At 43.4% G+C, this 18,726-nt stretch overlaps 1 protein-coding gene across 4 annotated transcripts in view; it reads right to left on the bottom strand.

Moving 5' to 3' along the window:
* The window catches only part of FYB2 (FYN binding protein 2), a 35,583-nt gene extending 18,171 nt beyond the window's left edge, over positions 1 to 17,412 (bottom strand). For 2 of the 4 annotated variants that reach the window (XM_033152016.1, XM_033152018.1), the window contains exons 1-7: positions 17,227 to 17,412; positions 10,330 to 11,119; positions 7,945 to 8,082; positions 7,431 to 7,464; positions 4,869 to 4,963; positions 3,839 to 3,870; positions 3,062 to 3,090 (exon numbers count right to left, since the gene is read on the bottom strand). In XM_033152016.1, coding sequence (XP_033007907.1) covers positions 3,062 to 3,090; positions 3,839 to 3,870; positions 4,869 to 4,963; positions 7,431 to 7,464; positions 7,945 to 8,082; positions 10,330 to 11,119; positions 17,227 to 17,259 — 1,151 coding nt within the window. In that variant the 5' untranslated portion in view covers positions 17,260 to 17,412. Of the gene's footprint in view, positions 1 to 3,061; positions 3,091 to 3,838; positions 3,871 to 4,868; positions 4,964 to 7,430; positions 7,465 to 7,944; positions 8,083 to 10,329; positions 11,120 to 17,197 lie in introns of all 4 variants that reach the window. The other 2 variants (XM_033152015.1, XM_033152017.1) reach the window with 2 other exon arrangements.
* Positions 17,413 to 18,726: the final 1,314 nt, after the last annotated feature.

Genomic DNA, 18,726 nt, shown 5'->3' with positions numbered 1-18,726 from the left:
TCTGTCTATAATCTTTGAGAATTCTTGGAGAACAGGTGAGATCCTTAAAGACTGGAGGCAGGCAAATATTGTCCCCTTCTTCAAAAAGGGGGAAAAGACCGGCTGGAGAGCTTGACATTGATTTCAGGAAAGGTCCTACAACAGTTGGTCTGTGAGCACTTAGAAAAGGATAATTTGAATACTATGACCCAGGCTTCCTGTTTCTGCCTGCAGGAAGAATGGAGGTCTCCCTTGACATCTCAGGGAGATACAGACAGAGATAAACAAAGAATGATGGTGGATGGCCCTGCAGTCTGGCACTCGCTTCCCTATGGAATGCAAGATCAGGCAAAGGCATTGGGTGCATGGAGCACTCCAACTACCCCATCCATTCCTGGAAACAAAGGATATCCTGCTAATTGGGCTTTAATTGGAGTAAAGTACAGCTGCGAGCTAGGAGCGATGAGATGACAAACTACGGTGTAATTGAGATAAGGTTTCATTCGGTGCCAGAGACGGTGGGGGGGGGGAGGACTCCATTGTTATTTTTTCAAAGTTTTTCTTCTACATTTCTGATTTGGCAACCCTCTTGCAACTTTAAAATATAATACAAAATGTGAGGTTGGAAGGAACTGGATTAATAACATGGAATTTAGCATCAAACTGGAACTGTGTATAAGAGAGGAATGGAGGGGGAGAGAGAAAGGGAGGGAAGTTTAACTCTTTGAAAGGACTATGTTGGAATATAGAAGGAAACCACCCCTACTCTCCATTATTTTCAAAGGAAAGTGAAGGAGATTGAGACAATTTAGAATGTAATCTAACTGGAAGGATAATTGGCTATAAATGTTCAGCTGAAAGGAGGAAAGGAATCTGCTAGCTGCAAGGTCAGAGGTTTTCTTACTAATCATTGGAGTTTGGAATCAGACTGTTCTTCCTATATTGAAAAACATGGTGAGGACAGTTTATTTGTTGTAACAGAGGGATCTGTAACAAGCTCTTGAATTGTGGGATGAAGTAACACAGAGACTTTTGGAAAATTGAGATAACTGCTTCCCCCGAGCCATGATGGGAAATATCAACAGTTGGAAGAATGAAGGATGCAGCACCATATATGGTTGGGACAACATCACTGGCTGGGGGTGGGGAATACCACACACAGGAAAGAACAATGATTACAGACTGAGTAACTCTCTTCAAACTTTATAAATTACTTAATATATCAACATGAAGTGAAACCATAAGATTGTAGCTGTTGTATAAGGGATTATTATCTTGAAGGGAATGTAATGGAAATTATTAAGATTTTGGAACGCGGAAAATAAAAATAAAGATTAACTTAATCGTATAATTCAGTGTATAAATAATTGGTTTTAGGAATTGTATTAATTGGATAAAATTGGCATTGTTATAATGAGGCTGTTATTGGAATGATATTGGAAAATCAATAAAAATACTTACAAAAAAAAAAATGATTACTATGACCCAGCACGTGTTTCTCAAAAACAAGTCATGCCAGACAAATCTCTCTCTTTTTTAGTGGAGTTACAAGCTTGGTGGATCAGGGGAATGCTGTGGACATAGCCTATCTTGATTTTAGTAAGGCTTTTTGACAAAGTTCCCCATGATATTCTTGCAGAGAAGCTGGTAAAATGTGGGCTGGCCAAGGTAACTGTTAAGTGAATTTGTAGCTAGTGCCTGACCTAACCCAAAGAGTGCTCCCTAGCAGTTTTCTGTCATCCTGGAAAAAGTGACAGATGGGGTGTGGCAAGGTTCTGTCCTGGGCCCATTGTTGTTCAACATCTTTATAAACAACTTGGATGAAGGAATTCAGGGGATGCTCATCAAATTTGCAGATGACACCAAACTGGGAGGGGTAACAAATGTAACTGAAGACAGAATCGGGATTCAAGATTACCTTAACAGATCAGAGAACTGGGCCAAACTAATTAAATGAATTTCAATACAGTATATACAAATGTAAGATAGTGCACTTAGGCAGCAAGAACCAGCTGTACAAATGTAAAATAAGGGGCAGCTAGATTGCTAGTAGTACATGCAAATAGGATCTAGGGAGGGTCTTAGCTTAACATGAGTCAACAGTGTGATGCAACAGCAAAAAAAACCCCTAATACTACTCTGAGCTGCATGAACAGAAGCATAGTGTCCAGATCAAGGAGAGTAATAGTCCTGCTCTATTCTGCCTTGGTCAGGCCACACCTGGAGTACTGTGTTAAGTTCTGGGTGCCACAATATAAGAAGGCTATTGACAAGCTGGAACATGGGCAGAGGAGGGCAACCAAGATGGTGAAGGGTCTGGAAACAGAGCCTTATGAGGGAGTTGGATATGTTTAGCCTGGTAAAGAGATGACCAAGAGGAGATATGATTGCCATCTTCAAATATCTGAAGGGCTGTCACGTGGAAGATGGAGCAAGCTTGTTTTTTCCTGCTCTGGAGGACAGGGCTTGAACCAATGGATTCAAGGTACAAAAAACAAGATTCTGATTAAACAACAGGAATAACTTTCCAACAGTAAGAGCTGTTTGACAGTGGAATGGACTCCCTCAGAAGGTGGTGGACTCTCATTCTTTGGAAGTTTTTAAGCAGAGGTTGGATGGCCATCTGTCAGGGGTGCTTTAGTTGAGATTCCTGCATTCCAGGGGGCTGGACTAAATGACCCCCAGGATCCCCTCCAACTCCACAATTCTATGATTCTATGACTACCACTACTTGGCACAGAGATCAGGAAAATGTTTAGATGGCTGGTCAAACAATAAAGGTACAATGGTTCCTTTCAGGAAATAAAAGATAAAATGTAGTGTTACACCAAGGTCACTGCCTAACTCCTTTACCTTCCTGGATACACTACATTCTGTAGTGTATAGTGTACTGTACAGAATGTTTGGTGATATATAGGCCTAGGTTCTAAATTCACACACATTTACAGATAGACCTTCCATTAGTCATTCAGCTTCATTTTAAGTCAAATAAATCAATAATTAAAATCCAGTTGCTCCAGGTATCTCATTTTAAGAAAGCAAGGGCAAAAATATAAAATGAAACTCCAGAAAGTACACTTACCTAGGTGTGGCAAGGAGAAAACTTTGTTTCTGTGCAAAACACAAAGAAGAGAACTTCAGCTTTCATAGCCTGAAAAGTCAGGTCAATCTGACAACAGTGCAGTGTTGTTTGTCTTGAAGCAACATGTTTACTCAAGAAATATCTTGAGCTACATCTGTTCTCTCATGTCCTTAATATGAAACATGGCCAGAATCCAAAGAGGACACTAAATTACAGAGTGTTTCCATGTGCGTACAGAGGTGTGCATGCCTGCCAATTTTCCTTTCTGGACTAAGTCCCTGGCAACAAACTGACGGGCATTCCAGAGGGTCTGCCACTCTGAAGGGTCTGCACAGAGGGCAGTCAGTGGGCGAGAAATGCATGGCTGAAAAGCCCCCATGGGCAAGACAGTGTGTGGGCCTTTGGATCCCAGGCAGTGCTCTTCATTTACATAGATGAAGCATGTCGCCAGGTCTCTTAGCAAAAGATTTTAAAAATGTCACAGGCATCTCCAGCTCTGTACTAAACCTCCCATGTTGTGACTAAGCCCATCTAAGTAGACTTGGTAATATGTTCACCTGTTGAAAGGAGTGATGGCACATCAGTTGGTCAGTGTTATATACAGTGTTCAGTATTATAGGACCAATCAATTACAGAACCATTTTTACATCAGATGCAATACCATGATTTGGAGCTATGTACTGTATATGAGCCCTGTGCTCACACATTCCCTACTTCCCTTCCCTTTATGTGCTCTGATTTTGGACATCAAACCTACCATAATTTGAGAATACATACCTCGATATTCTCATTTTTCCCAGCCTTGGAAGCTAGAGTAAATATTTTTGTAAAAATTAGTATGTTTCATCTTCATTTCATTTAATATTATTAAAGCCACTAATCATGATATAGAGTTTAAGCTACAATGGTAGGTTACCCAACATTTCTCACCTGGGCTGTTATAAGCTATGGAACCATCCCACAACATAACTGCAGCCCAGTATACCAAAAGGAGTCCTAGATTTATTTATTGTTAAATGACAGTTACACATGCAAGATTCCATGCATTATTTGCATAATTAGAGATATAGTTTATTACCACTTGCATTCCAACCCTGATAATTGACAGGTTCAAAATTTACACAAGTGAAGTGTTTGAGATTTTCCATACAGGTACAAAGATAAAAGGTTACAAAGGGGGGGGGAGAAAGCTAGAAAGACGGGTTAAAGGTTAACAAGCAAGGGATAAGGAATTGTGACACCAGTTACGCAAAAGCAAGAGACCAAAGAATTCCACACAAAGCTGATAGCCGGCAGTTTTATGTTGTGTGAGGACAGCTAACTTTTCAAAGGTGGTTCACTGCAACACTAACCAAACTCATCCAACACAACTTTCAGAAGACATCTGAAGGCAGCTATTTAAAAGTTTTTATTATTTTATGTATTATTATGTTTTTATGTATGGTGGAAGCCGTCCAGATGGGTATTAATAAAAGAAGAAGAAGAAGAAGAAGAAGAAGAAGAAGAAGAAGAAGAAGAAGAAGAAGAAGAAGAAGCAGCAATGACTTTTGAGTAACTTTAAATGACATGACGTATGGCCACCAGAGATCAGAACTCAACTTCGCTCCCATTTAAAAATGGCACTCCCTCCCACTCCTTAAAAGTATCTGGGAACTTGAAGAGGAAGATGAGGAATATCAGTGCATCTAGGTCCAGCCAATGAGGGCCCCTGGGGCCCTCAGCTGGTGCCTGACCTGGCCAACCATCAGTACCAAGCCTGCCCATACAGCATGCATGGCATAAGCATACCAACTGTTAATAGACTTACGATGTGTAGTTTCATGAGCAGCATTGGTGGAACTCTCTGGCAGCTTCAGGTAGGAGATTGTTTCTTCATAAGTGCCTAGTTCTTCTGTTTCAGGACTAAGAGAAATGAGGAGGGGAAATCATTATTGTTTTCAAGACTCTCTAGGGGAAGATGAAAGGATTAGAATCTCTCTGAAGAGGTGCCTTCCTCAAAAAGACACAGAGTGACAGACTTTAAAGTTCCTATCCAGATACCGACCAGAACCATACAAGCTTAGCTAGAGAGAGAGAGAGAGAATATACAGTATATAACAACAGGAGACGACTGCCCTGTAAGTTCTGAAATATTAAGAACTGCATGCACAACACAGCATAAAACTTCCAAAACACATATCTATTAAGAGACTGGGCTCTGGACCTTACAGTACTCACTGGCTGCCTATACAGCCCTGAATATAAAGACTAAACTTTTTTTGCCAGAGATTTGGAACACTGTTGGGACATAGAAAGGGGTAAGTGCAGCAGAAGGCATTCGAGAGAAAACTGGCCCAAAGGGCAGCCTTAGAGAAGCTTCTGGGGTTGCTTCAAGAAAGGTGCAAGCAGGATGACTTCAATGACTAGGGAGGCATCTCCTGTGATTCAGTGCCAACGGGGCAAGTCAACCTCCTGTCTCCTGCTAAGAGCTATTTCCCCAACATACTGTTAACAAATGCTAACAAACAACAATAAACCACATACAATTTAGTGGCATATTTTTTTTAAAGAGCATGCTATTAAACTGAAACAAGCAAATGAACGAATCCGCCAGCTACCCAAGGGGTAAAAAACCCCGCCTCTATCTCATCAAGCCAGGAGCACATTTGTTGACTGATTTCTCCATAAATCATCTCAAAAGATGGACTCGACAGAGCCAAATGTGTTGTGCACAGGTCCCAAAGCATGCGGCTCAGCTTGTTTATCAGTGAAGTAGCATTGCCAACATGATCTTGTTGTGTGTAAGTATTACAGTGTTAGGTTTGCAGATGGTCAGCTGGGCCAAAGAAAAGAAGCTGCCAAATATTCAGCCAATTGCCAGGGACGCTTGCAATCTTACACCCAACATTTGTCTTTTTTAAAAGAATTTTTTGTTGTCCAGGACAGCGTTTCTGATGTATACATTAACCCAACTAGTAAAACCAGGCTTCTATGGAAACTGAACCAGGTGCTAAATGGCAACTTGCCTGGGACTAACGTCCACTCATTCCAGCACCTTTGCATATACATCTTACATTTAAAGTCCACGCCATTCTCCAAAGAACCCTAGGAACAGCATTTTGTTAAGGGTGCTGGGAACTGTAGCTCTGTGAGGCATAGGCTACAGTTCCCAGGATCCTATACAGTGGTACCTCCGGTTGCAGACGGGATCCATTCCAGAGCTCTGGTGAGATCCCGAGGTTTCCGGAACTGGAGGGACTGCTTCTAAGCATGCGCGTGTGGCAAAACCCGGAAAACTACTTTCGGGTTTGCCACATTCTCATCTTGAAGGACACACAACTGGAGGTATGCGTATCCAGAGGTACCACTGTACAGAGAAGCAATGTGTGGTGTCTGAATGCAACCATTAGTTCTTGGGTACTTGTCTTTTCTCCAAGCTTAGTCGGGCTAAGTTGAAGCACATCTCTCCAACCTCAGCAAAGCTGCAAGATGTCACTGCAGTCAATCCCCCAGTTTATTCACCAGCTTACACATCTTGCCGAACTGATACAAGCAGTATATATTTACTTTTGGCACATTTTATCCGCTCCCCACAGCACCAGATATCCAAGGCACACATACACACAGAGAGAAAGGTCCAAAAACACAAGCCGATCTCGAAAGGCTGTCTAAACAAAGGCCACCAGACAACAACTTATGCAGCTTAAGCCCACGCTTGCTGCCTAAACATTAGCAAATGCAATCAAAACTCTCGCCTGCTGACAGCCAGCGATAACAATAAAAGTTAGTGCTCAGCACCTGCAGATTAAACCAGCTTGTGTGTGTTTACAGGAACAGGCCTCAAAGCTTCTAACTTCAGAAATGTCAAGCCAAAGAGAAGGAAGAGATAGGGAAAACACTGTGTGGGAGCAGATCTCTTTAAAGAGGGAGGAAAAGCAAGTACATCGCTGCACAGAGACATACGTTTATGTTCACCACAGGTTCAAAGGAGTACCAGCAAAAGACAGCAAGATATGAAAGAGAATGAGGCAGAACTGGGTCTGTCGTCTTGTAATAGGAAAAGTGAAGAAAGTACATGAAATGAAGTCTCTTTTGCCAGATTTCTGTGTTTGCTATTTGGTTTTGAATATGAAACAACTTGCATTCCTGGTTTCCAGAGAGGTAGTGATTCTTTCTTGAAGCAGGGATGGGGAAACTGTGGCCTTTCTGATGTGGTTAGACTACAACTCCCACCACCCCTGATCATTGACCACACAGACTGGAGCTGCTGGAAGTTGGAGTCAAACAACATCTAGAGAGCCATGGTTCCCAGAAACTTCCAAGGAAGTTCTAAGAGACCACCTGTTTAAGAGTCTAGATTTTCAGGCAATATAAAGAGAGGTGCACTTACGTTTCAGGAGTCATGTACGCATCGTCAGCAGCATCTGAAAACAAATTTTTGTAATGTAAACAATAACTGCAACTACACAGTATGCCAGAGTGAAATTATGTAATGTAGTGTCCTCGTGGTTCCATGCCTTGATCCTAGCAAGAGTCCCAGAAGACGTTGAGTTCAAACAAGCCTGTCGCAGTGGTGAAGACAACCCAGGCAGTAAATGGACAGGATTGATTCCAGACTTTGAGCTTGTCTACACTTCTGTTTGTCCCCAAGGGCATACCTAGGGGTAGATTAGGTTGACTCCCACCAAGGGATGGGATGAGTGTACACAAAAATTATGCCTCTTCTAGCTTAAGGTAGCCCGCCCACCCATGTACACACTCCCTGGGCCACTCTCTGTCACCAAGACATGCTTTTGAGAGAAGCACTCCTTCCTGTTCTTGATTGGAAATTATCTCAATTTCCTGTCAGTGTCCACCAGCCATTTCTTTAACCTTGCCTAAAACCCAAACAGAGAATGCCTTACCTGGAATGTTCTTCTGGAAGGGACCAAGTTCGACGTTTGGAGGCCTTGGTGGCTTCTTTGGAGGAGGACCAAGTGAAATAATGGAAGGAAGTGGTTTGGGCTTTGGAAGCTTGGTTTTTTCAACCTCATGCCATCTTTCTGTAACAGAGGGAAGAAAGCATATTAATGCTTTGGTAGGGAGAACTAACTTCCATGCTGGAATTTTGCAATGGGTGAAACTAGTGCTTTTTTATCTTTTTTTAAAAAAATGTTTAGGGGTACTCTCATTTTCCTACTCATATTGAAATACTGCCCCTCAATGAGGTCAAACTTAAATTCATAAAATGTTTAGGGGTATGCGTACCCCTGCGTCCCCCCCAGAAAAAAAGCACTGAGTGAAACAGACCAAACAAAAATCATAATGTTCCTTTCTTCAGGTTTTGGCAGATACAGTTGCCCCTTTCCAGATGATGGAATTGACATACATTGACACTTTGGCTGTGGAAGTGGATTCTTGATTGCTTAGGTGCACACACAGCAAATATTGGATTATTATTATTATTATTATTCTCAAGTGGGGAACCGACAACCTGGATGCAAGACACGGCATTTGCAAAATTAATTGCTCTTTTGAGAAAGAAAGGAAAAATTTACCCAGCTACAGGGATTCTAACCACAAGCCTGAACTTCCCTTCCCTTTAATGGTTTCCTTCCTACCTGTCAGAGCATGCTTGGCAGAGTTGTAACCCAGTAGGCAAGAATAATTACAGAGTTTGTCATTCACTGACCTATAGGAGCCCAATAGAGTAGGGCTGTGTAAGTAATAGGTTTCCTGGGGGTCTCTGTGGACCACCTTGCTCTACATGTCAAAGCCATCAGAAAAGGAAATCTGTGCATATTGGCAAATATACCGTTCTGTCACATAGCAACAATTTAAACTGCACTCATGACTAATAGGAAGAGCCCTTTGGCATGGTACAAAGCTGGCGAAGTGCACAGAAAGGTTAGCCAGAGCAGCATCCTCATCCTGGAACACGCACACACACACACCTTATCTTATTAGTCACCTGCAATTCATTGTAAGTTGGCAAAACAGCTGCTGAATGCTAAGTTCCTGTAAGGCAGCTTTGTTCCAGTAAAGAAAGAAAAAAGATGTTTTTCGTAGTTGGCATTGGTCCTGGATTTTGTAAAGACAGCATGTCAAACCAGAAGCTTCCTGGCTGGAGGTTTTTTTCTTCTTCTTCAATTAGCAAAAAGGCAATGCAAAGATTAGTTTCAGCCACAATTTTGGGCTTCCAAGTACTGGTCTGGCCCAAAACGTCTACTCCAAAGTTACCATGACAGCAGACAAATCTTAATATTTATAAAGAATGGACATTGATTAGCAGCTAGGTACATTCACTTCAGGGAACTGGTCAAATTGCAGAAATAAGGAATGCATTCAGATTGCCTATTGTTTACACAGTGCCTGCAAGTATAAGTTGATTATTAGGAAGAAGAAAGAGGTCACTTATCATTGCCCTTATTGTGCAGTTATAAGAGGGGCTACTGATTAAAACAACCTAGCAGCGTCTCAGTTGATTTTACTGCAAACCCTCTCCAGTTGCGAAGATTGATCAAAAATACATTTTAAACATTTCTCCAGAGTTTTTTTTTAAACACAGCTGGACAACTACCCTTCTTCATGCCACACCTTCTGAAAAATTAAGCAACCAGGGTATTTTTTTGTTCAAAACAAGGTAGGAACTATCCATGTACATTTCATGTTCTGTTCTGAAAGTCTAGGAAGCATATAAAACCTGCTCACATTATCCTGAACTGACTGGCTTTTAGCTAGATACTAGAAACATCACAGGAAATCTCTTTAACACAAAATTATTGTTGCCCACTGCTGACTTAGGGCTACAAAATATAGTCAGGTGTCAGGGAACTGTCCCCGATGCAGCGCAGGGTGGTAAAAGGGCTCTCCAGATGTTACAGAGAGCCCCACTCCCACCTTGCCAGCAGCTCCTCCTCTGGTAGCAAGAGGAGCGGCGAGACGTCCAGCGAGGAGGGGGAGAGTTCACAGGGGAAAGGAAGTAGAGTCTCTGGGGATGCAAGAGAGACCCAGCACTCCCACAGTCCCGAGGGCGATACAGGGGTAACACAATTTCCGTCGCCCCACAGACGTCGTGGGTGAAAAGAAAGGATGGGAGGTGGAGTTTTCGTATTCCGAAACTCTTTCATTGGGGTTAGAACCGGAAGGGGCCATTCCTGGATTCGGACACCGCTTGATACAGACATGAACTTTTTAGCTCTGCACTGTACATAGTTTGCACAATAAAATCCTTAAAGGAAACAGTGGAGTTCTGGCTGCTTACTTATGAGCAACTAACTGGGAACCTTACATCAGGTAATATGGCTTACCGTTTGAGCATTGCGAGGTCTTGCTTGGCCTGTCTAAGTCATTAGCATCTTGGGGGGAATCAGCAACTTTAATGGCACCATGGGCCAATGTCTCTGAGCTTGCATGATTTCTTGGTGGAACAGGTGGCGAGATTGTGGGAAATGGAACGGGTTCAACCTGTAGGCGAGAAGGGGTGGTTGGTGCAGAAAGCACTGCTGCTTGCTCATTTTCAGCTGCTTTTGCTGGAACCTCTGGAGTGACAGCAACGTTAGCAGTTTTGGGCTGGGGAAGAGACGTTGTTCTGTTTGAATGCTGAGGAGGGGTCTCGGAGCCCTTTTTGTCACTCTGCAACAAAGCACTTTCCCAGATGTGCAGAGTATTGTGGAAAGAATTGTTTGCCAGTGCAGCTTCTTGGAGGCAATGATAAGATGCTGGACGTTGCTTTGGTGAATCTTCCACCAGTACAACTCTTGCACAAACTGTCTCTGTAATGTCTTTGCTTTTTCTGTCTTCAATCTTCCTGACTTCAGGCAATTCGTGAAGCCGGACCCTTGGTAACACAACAGGCTTTATTTGTACTATTTCAGACTTCTGCGATAAATAACTGAAGGGCGCTGTCTTTTGCTCAGGATCTGGAATTTGTCCTCGGCACAATGGCTTGGGTTTAGGATGGGATGCGGGACTGCCATTGGTATTTTGCCGAGGGAGGGTTTCTGCCGGAAGGCTCTTTACAGGCTGGAGCAATGCACTGGAAAAATTGGAATCATTCTGAAACTTTGCTCGAAGAGCTCGGAAGTCTCCAGCTCTTTCCTAAAATAGCCAAGATTACAAGAGACAACTATTAATCATATTTTTAACAAAGCAGTTCTAAACCAAATTGAGAGAGAACCCAGACTGGTGTAGTACTGGATGAGATGGTTATGCAATCAAGTCTGGATTCAGTATAGAGGGGGTTCATCTGAAAAGTATATTCTGATGGGCCTCCTCTGGTGTCAGTAGGCCTCTTGTAGCTCACCTGATGGCAGTGCACAACTAGATACAGAGAGGAATTGGGTTCGTCCTCTTTTCACAGTGGGCCGGCCTTATTTAATGTTCCCAAATGTGCTTGTGGATTGGAATATGACTGCCAGATTATGCACGGTGGATTTTGTGCTGAAGTTGCACTCCTAAAAAGTGCACATAAAATATATACCAGTATTCCCTATGCTGAAAATGCATTGAAAGTATTACTTTATAGAATGTGTGTGTACAAAATGCATACAGTTTACATGCAGATTTTTCATGCCCGCCCCTTTCTTAAGGCTGCAAAAATAAAAAAATAAAAAAATGGGACAAACTGTCATAGGACTGACTGCTATTGAAAATGACACAAAATAGATTTAAGCATATCTGTCCAATTCATTTCCAAGCATCTGGTTCCATCACAAAGGGACAGCGTGGGCAATTTAAATGGCAGCTCCTGGACCCAGATGCTTTCCCCCCCAAAGAGGAGCACAGGACACTGTGAGTGATGGGCACTGCTGGGGTACTGACAACTTCACAAGGAAGCTGCATCTGTCGGATGAGATTGGACCAAAGCTTAATTTCTAGAATTTGGGGGGTGCTTCATGTCCAGATGCCCAACTCAGGGGCTTGGCATTCCCAGCCAGTGACCAGAGGTGGTTTCTCAGAATGGTGCACATCATAGGGTGACCTCTGACAATGGCCAACCCCTGCTATCCATCAACAATCTGTAATCAATAAAAGCTGCCCCTTTATTTGATGCCAATACTGGTTTCTTGTGTCTTCTTTGTGTGCACGCCCCACCCCAATGGTTCCACTGCACATGGGCCTGGAAAAAAGCAGCACAGGGAAGGGGGGGGAAGACCACCACATTTCTACTCGGCAGATGTGAAGGTGTATTCAGGTAACTGATTGAGAACAAATCATTCGCTCCAACTAACCCCCAAGCCCGCCCAATACCCCAGACTCTGCAATTAGATTGCATCAGGACACCATTTGCTTGAAGGAAACTTACAATTGTAGGATATGGGTGAGATTACAATAGCCTTCTCTTCCATATACAAATCTGACAATACAGGATCATAGAGTAAACGGTGTTTACTCTATAGTCAACCCACCCATATCTAAAATGTTGCGGCACACCTTGGGAACCTCAAAAACTAGGCACTGGATGTCAAATTCCACAGTTCATGAAATGTGGCCATTTCTTACTCACTCTCTTTTTGGAGCTACCTGTATATTATGAGCTGCCTTATAAAAATCTGAATGTGCTTGCTCGGCAGGAGGAACAGCAGCCATGCAGATCAGCCTTGTGCAAAAAACTGTGCTCGCCTGCAACAGCTTGTTGGATCAGAAAATTAGGTGAAACAAGACAACCTTGGACAGAAGCGCCATTATGCTGAAAAAGAGACACAGATGCCTTTAATGAGAAGGCAACACAGCAGAGCCTTGTCCTGAGATTTTATTGAATTTTGCGTAATTGCATCCAACTTATTAAATACAAAACAGTTTCTCCTGAATAACCCCTTTTAGTCAACGCTATTATTTTCACATTACACAGCATGATGCAAAGCACCTAGGAGATGTTTCAATTGCTCCGATTGTACTGGAGCAGCCAGCTGTAGGATACAACTCAGCACTATGCCCAAGCCCAGTCTGGAATGTATATGCAATTAACATTTCCGTAAAGGAAAAGACAGACCAAAACCCCTCTGATCTTCATCCAAAACTTCACACTGAGTTATGACTACAACCAATGGAAGGCAAGGCAAAATAAATGCCATTGTTTCTTCAGCATGGGTGCAATATCTGCAGGCGGACTTTAAGATCTGCTCAAATGCACAGCACTGTTTACGGTGCTTTACTGCAAACCAGGTGCTTCTTTTATTACCGAATTCCTCATCAGAGCTGCAGAGAGAAGCCACCACGAAAGATGAAACCTTTGCCAGGTTGCCACCCCCTAACTAGAGATGAGCTCTTTTTTCTTTTTATTTTTGGAAAAAAAGTAACAATTGCTTTGTGGTTTTATTATGCATTAAAAGCACAGCTGAAAACTACAGAGTTGAATCCTGGAGAGCTCTTCCTGTTTCTAAGAGGGCAACACAGGTGCTATTGCTTTCCCAGGCAGCACATCCATGAGCTCGCTGGGGTACTTCACCCCCGAATGCCAGAAGCATTAAGTGCTTGACTGTTTCCATGGAAGCATTTCCATAATGTGGACATATTACCACCGGTAGCAGTTTAAGCTCACGTTTCCAATCTGCCTCAGTTCACTATTTTTACTTACAACAAGGACAGATGTTTTTGCTCTGTTCCATTTAATTATTTTAACATTGAAAATGTCCTGTTCTACCCAAGCCCTTGACATTCTCAGTTCATTTGTTCCACCTTATCATTTACCAGTTATCTCTGCCTGGGTGGAGAGTAGCACAGAGAGTAACCTAGGGATTGTGCCAACGCTGAGGCTCAGTTTGCTGAACCCCATGCAGATGCTGAACCTGACCCACATACTCACCCTCCAAAGAATGCTGCAAACTGTAGTTGCTGCAAATTGTAGCTCTGTGAAGTACAGGGCCCAGGATTCATGCAGAGCAGGATGTGCTTTAAAGGTATGGTGTGTACATAACCTTACTCTCAAAGTGTGGTTTAGTTTTTAACACAGAGCCTGCTGATGATGAAAAGGGTGAAATTAGCTGCCAATCTACCATTTGGTCACTACTAAAATCCACTAACCAACATTAACTCATTTCTCCCCCTGTGTTTTCATATTACAGATGAGGGAGGGAGAATACAATAGGCCTTGAGAAGTCAGGGGGCATCTTGTTTAGCATTAAAGCTGGCTTGCAAAGAAATGGAATAATGAATTCAATAATTTGGGATGGCTGTGAGGTTGAATGGTGTGCTGTGGTGTGCTCCTAGCAGATCACTTGACCAGCTGTAACCATAAGTCACAGAGAAAAAAAGGGAAGAGAGCAGGAAGTAGGAGCTATTAACAGGGCTATTAAAAAGCCAAGTGCTTAAGTCAAGTTTGCAGATCACCACTCACAGCAGGGATGCCAACTTGAATAAAATTGGGGGAGGGAAGCCCCACCCTGCATAATCTATCAAAATATGTGGCACATGCACACCATTTGAATGCTAGTGCCTACGACACCAAAGGGACCTGGGCCCCTAGAAGTTGGCTCCTATGCCACTTAGGCAGATCACTGTCCCTGGTTTACATGTAAGAGGGAAAAAGTCTGTACAGCAATAAACTTGCCACTTCAGCTCTAAAAGGCATGAAGGACTCAATGCTGGGTCTGGAATGCTCTGGAATGAGTCCCCAGATTATTTATTACATTTTAATCTCATTTTTCCTGTTAACAATGTAACTTTAATGAGCATGAAATGTGATGGTCGTATAAACTGAAATAAAAAAAGAGGTATGCATTAGGCAGCATCTAGGCAAATGCCGAAGGAGACACTAGAGAAGCTAAGTGATGACTAATCCCTGGGGCACCTGAGAACTCAGTTTCTCAGCAGACAATGGAGCATGCAGCAGTAGGAGCTCATCTTAGCTCAGTGATCTGGAGCAAGCAAGTTACTTGTATAGGATTTCTCTCTGGGAGCAGAGAGAGGAAAGTTATTGGGCTATATTAAGGTCCTTAGGAAGACTGCACTGTATTGCTAGTTTAAGAGCAATGTGTTACTTTGTATTTTGCAATGTTTGTTTTGTAACTGGTTGAAGACTGTAGAGAAACTCTTTGAAACTCTTGTGGTGGAGAGCGTTAATTTTGACTCTGCACAATCAAGGATGCAGATCAGGGATTCCATTAGCAACAACTCTTAACACATCCTTCCAAAGAGGCCAAGGCAGCATGCACCCTGCCCAGGTCTATATTATGCTCTCTCAATATGCAACCCTGTGAGCAGTGGTGAACGGAGCCGCTTGGCTGCCCGGGGCGGCAAACGCAGAGGCACCCCCCTGGGGGGGGCAGGGCGTTGCTCCACAGCGCGCATGCATCCTTACGCAGGCGTCGTGTGTCGTGTCATTGCTCCACAGCGCACATGCGCAGTCAGTCCATGCTGGCGGGCCGGCACGTGCTTTTCTTCTCCTCCCACAAGCGCAATGCCTCGCTGGCCCGCCCCTTGCCCTCGTGGCTCTGCGCAACCAGGGCCCATCAGGAAGGGAGGAGAAGAAGCAAGCAAGCCAGCCAGCCACCACACTGAGCAAGGTTTTTGCCGGGTGGCGGGGCTCGGCTGGTCGCAGGGCCCCAATTGTCAAGTTTGCTCAGTGAGCTTCATGGTGGGATGGGCATACTGGATACTATTTGGAGGGTACAAATCAGCTTCTCGTCTTTTCTTTTTTCTTTTAATACTTTGCACAAGACTGTAATCTGCCAGTTCCACACAGCACCTTTTACAGGAATCTCTTATGGTTCCTATTTATGGAACTGATTAGCTTTGTAAATCTCAAGAGGAACATTCTGCAGATATCATTTGTTTACTCAAGACAGTACTCTGATCCCCAGCAGCAGCCACAATTGCTGGAATTTTGCCACATGCTCCAGGTACCATGAATCAAGTTCGATGACGTCTAGAAAGTATAAACTCGGGCAAGTTTTCCTGCAAATCCACCCACAGTTTCTCAAAAGACTAAAAGGTCAAAATGGAAAGAGATTAGCCAGGTAGTGTCATAAACAAATCAAAGAAACTAGAAGGACTTTGGGAGGGAGAAGAGAAGGGCATATCAGGGCTGTTACAATCCTAGGTATATTTACCCAGCAGTTCAGTATGCTTCTCAGTGAGTAGGTTAAGGATTGCGGCCCAAACTCTTAAAATAAGGAAGGGACTATGGTGTTTACAAATGGTTCAATGGTTACAAAGAATCATTAAAGGTTATGTTCTGCTCCCCTTCCCCCCCCCCCGCCAAAGCGTTTAAAATGCATAATATTAGGATAAATTGCTTGCAAAGATGTGTGCATTAGTCAGAACTGCACACAAAGTGCACTTACTAGGAAAAATGTGTGCTAAAATGCGGAATAATTTCCATGAGGATTTTGAAATAAATAAACAAATTGCAAACTGCTGCAGAAACATGGAGATTGGAAAAACGAGAAACAGAACTAAAACCGACAGGAGGAAGACTGGGCTCCTGCAGTGCAGAGCTGTGCAGAAGAAAGAGTTCAACAGGTATAGTTTCTCTCTGTGTGTCAGTCTGTCTCTGTCTCTCTTTTACACACACACACACACTGTCTCTCTACTGAAAGGGGCAGCCCCATGCTGCGCTCAGCCACCTTTTATAAGGACTTCAGGTAGTCTCAGGCATGTGAGAACTATGACCTTTCATCAAGAAATCATCCTGCACTTTGTGCACCCCGTGTTTCCCTCAGAAAAATAAGGTTTCAACCCTAACACTAGAAAGTTAAAAGGTGGGTTTGTGGCCAGGTTAAGCCACTGTGATTGGGAACCTCCAGTGGTTCCCAGACTACAACTCCCATGGGCCATGCTGGCTGGGGCTGATGGCAACTGAAGGACCAGAGATGTACCCCTGCCTTGGTTTTTAACCCTGAACATTCCCATATCATTACAGCACAATCGTGATATCTCCAAAAAGTTGCTCTTTTCTCTGGACAGGGTGGGGTGGAACTTAGCCCCACAAGACCAGCACAACAAGTTTCTAGCAAAAGTAATACTGTAACAGGGAGCTAAATCCTGAAAGCATTTATGTCTCCCTATCAGGTAACCTCCCCCAGAGTTGAACCGGCTCCCTGTTCTTTGCAGTGATCCATGTAGAGCTACACACCATGTCACAAGGTAAGCCAAAGAAGAACTGTTTGAACAGCAAACAGAGGCAATGCTTCAGAAAGACACATAAAAAAGCAGCAGAGCAGCATTTGTAGTTACCATTTCCATGTTTTCTCTTGCTTTCATACCTCCTTCTGACGTGGCTCAGTGTTGCAGCCCATTTTTGAGCTTGTGAGTAGTCTGCTTCCAGAGCAGAGGAGTTTGAGGAACTTCCTTCCTGGCAGCTCAGAGTAATCCTGCAGCAAGAGCCAGTGGGCTTAAGGTGGAGCATATGCAGAAGGATCACACCTGAGCTGAAGGACTTGGCTCCTCCCTAACCCAACCCACAGTGTGTGTGTGTGTGTGTGTGTGTGAGAGAGAGAGAGAGAGAGAGAGAGAGAGAGAGAGAGAAGGCAGACTTGCTTCACCTGCGAACAGATCTCCCCCTTTGTTGCACAAGAACCAGGCATGCTCATGGAGGAAAAGTCAAGTCTTTGGAGAACTGTTAGTCTAGCAAAGGTATGCTACAATCATCATGGGTTGTGGCTGCATGGCCCTGAATTTTGAGGGAAAGGCTGTACAGAGCAGGCTGTACATTTCAGAACAGAGATCACGCTACACACAGCTGTGTAAACTAGTTTTGCACTCACGTAGCCCAGATTCTGTGACTAAATAAATTATGCAAATAAAGCACTGTCTGGGTGTCGTTTGGGTTATATTCCTGTCTGTGGTGATGCAGGAAATCAAACTAAACACTCACACAAAATTCAGCTGCAGCTTTTCTGAAATGGGGGAGGGGCCATGGGCTACTTTCATGTGGGCCTCAGTTCCAAAGCCTATCAAGTGCCTCCTCACTTACCTGTCACCGCCTTGATGTAGCCATAGGTATTTTTTTTTTTTTTTTGTTGGACCGAGGGCAGTACCAGTGACTCTCCCCATGTTAAGAAAAGATGACTGGGAGACAGGGACATGTTCAGGGAGAAAGGTCTTCATGCTCTGAGGGGGAAAGGCCAGAGAAGTCATTGTAAGAATTTAAAGAGATACAAAATAAATTAAATTAAAAAACCTAATTATAACCACTGGGTATACAAAGGAAGGAGAGAACAGAGGAAATCAGTTAAATGAAAAAGAAGTAATGATAAAAAAGGAGAAGGTGTGAAAGAAGCAAGCAGTTTGAGCAGGGAAATAGGGTACAAACCTACCCTTAACATAATTTAACAGGTATATTAAAGGATACAAATGAATGTTGGCTAGGCTAGTTTATGCATTATAGCAGGAATGGGGAACCAACCTGTAGCTCTCCAGATGAAGAAGGATGGGCTATGAATGGAGCGGGGCCCTTATCCCTCTCTTTGAACCCCCTGGGAAACACTGCATACCTGCTGTACTTGGAACTGGGTATGGAGAGTGCAGCTGAATGGGACACAGCTGAGGGCAGACTGAGGAAGAACCACCCGCCTTGGGGGCCTGCCCATAAAAAGCAAATCCACAGTGAGAGACTAGGTTGATGGCCACTATTTCCAGGAACTCTTCTCATTGTGAGATTTTTGTGGGTGAGCTGAGAGTTTGTTTGGACCCTGGGTGAGAATCCAGAGGGAGGGTGCGTCAGAAGGAAAATGAATTTATATTGATTTATATAGATTAGTAAC

This window comes from Lacerta agilis, chromosome 6 (assembly GCF_009819535.1).
Source record: "Lacerta agilis isolate rLacAgi1 chromosome 6, rLacAgi1.pri, whole genome shotgun sequence".
NCBI classification, from domain to species: Eukaryota; Metazoa; Chordata; class Lepidosauria; order Squamata; family Lacertidae; genus Lacerta; species Lacerta agilis.
Note: the sequence above shows the minus strand (reverse complement) of the source record. Positions and strands in the feature narration are given on the sequence as shown.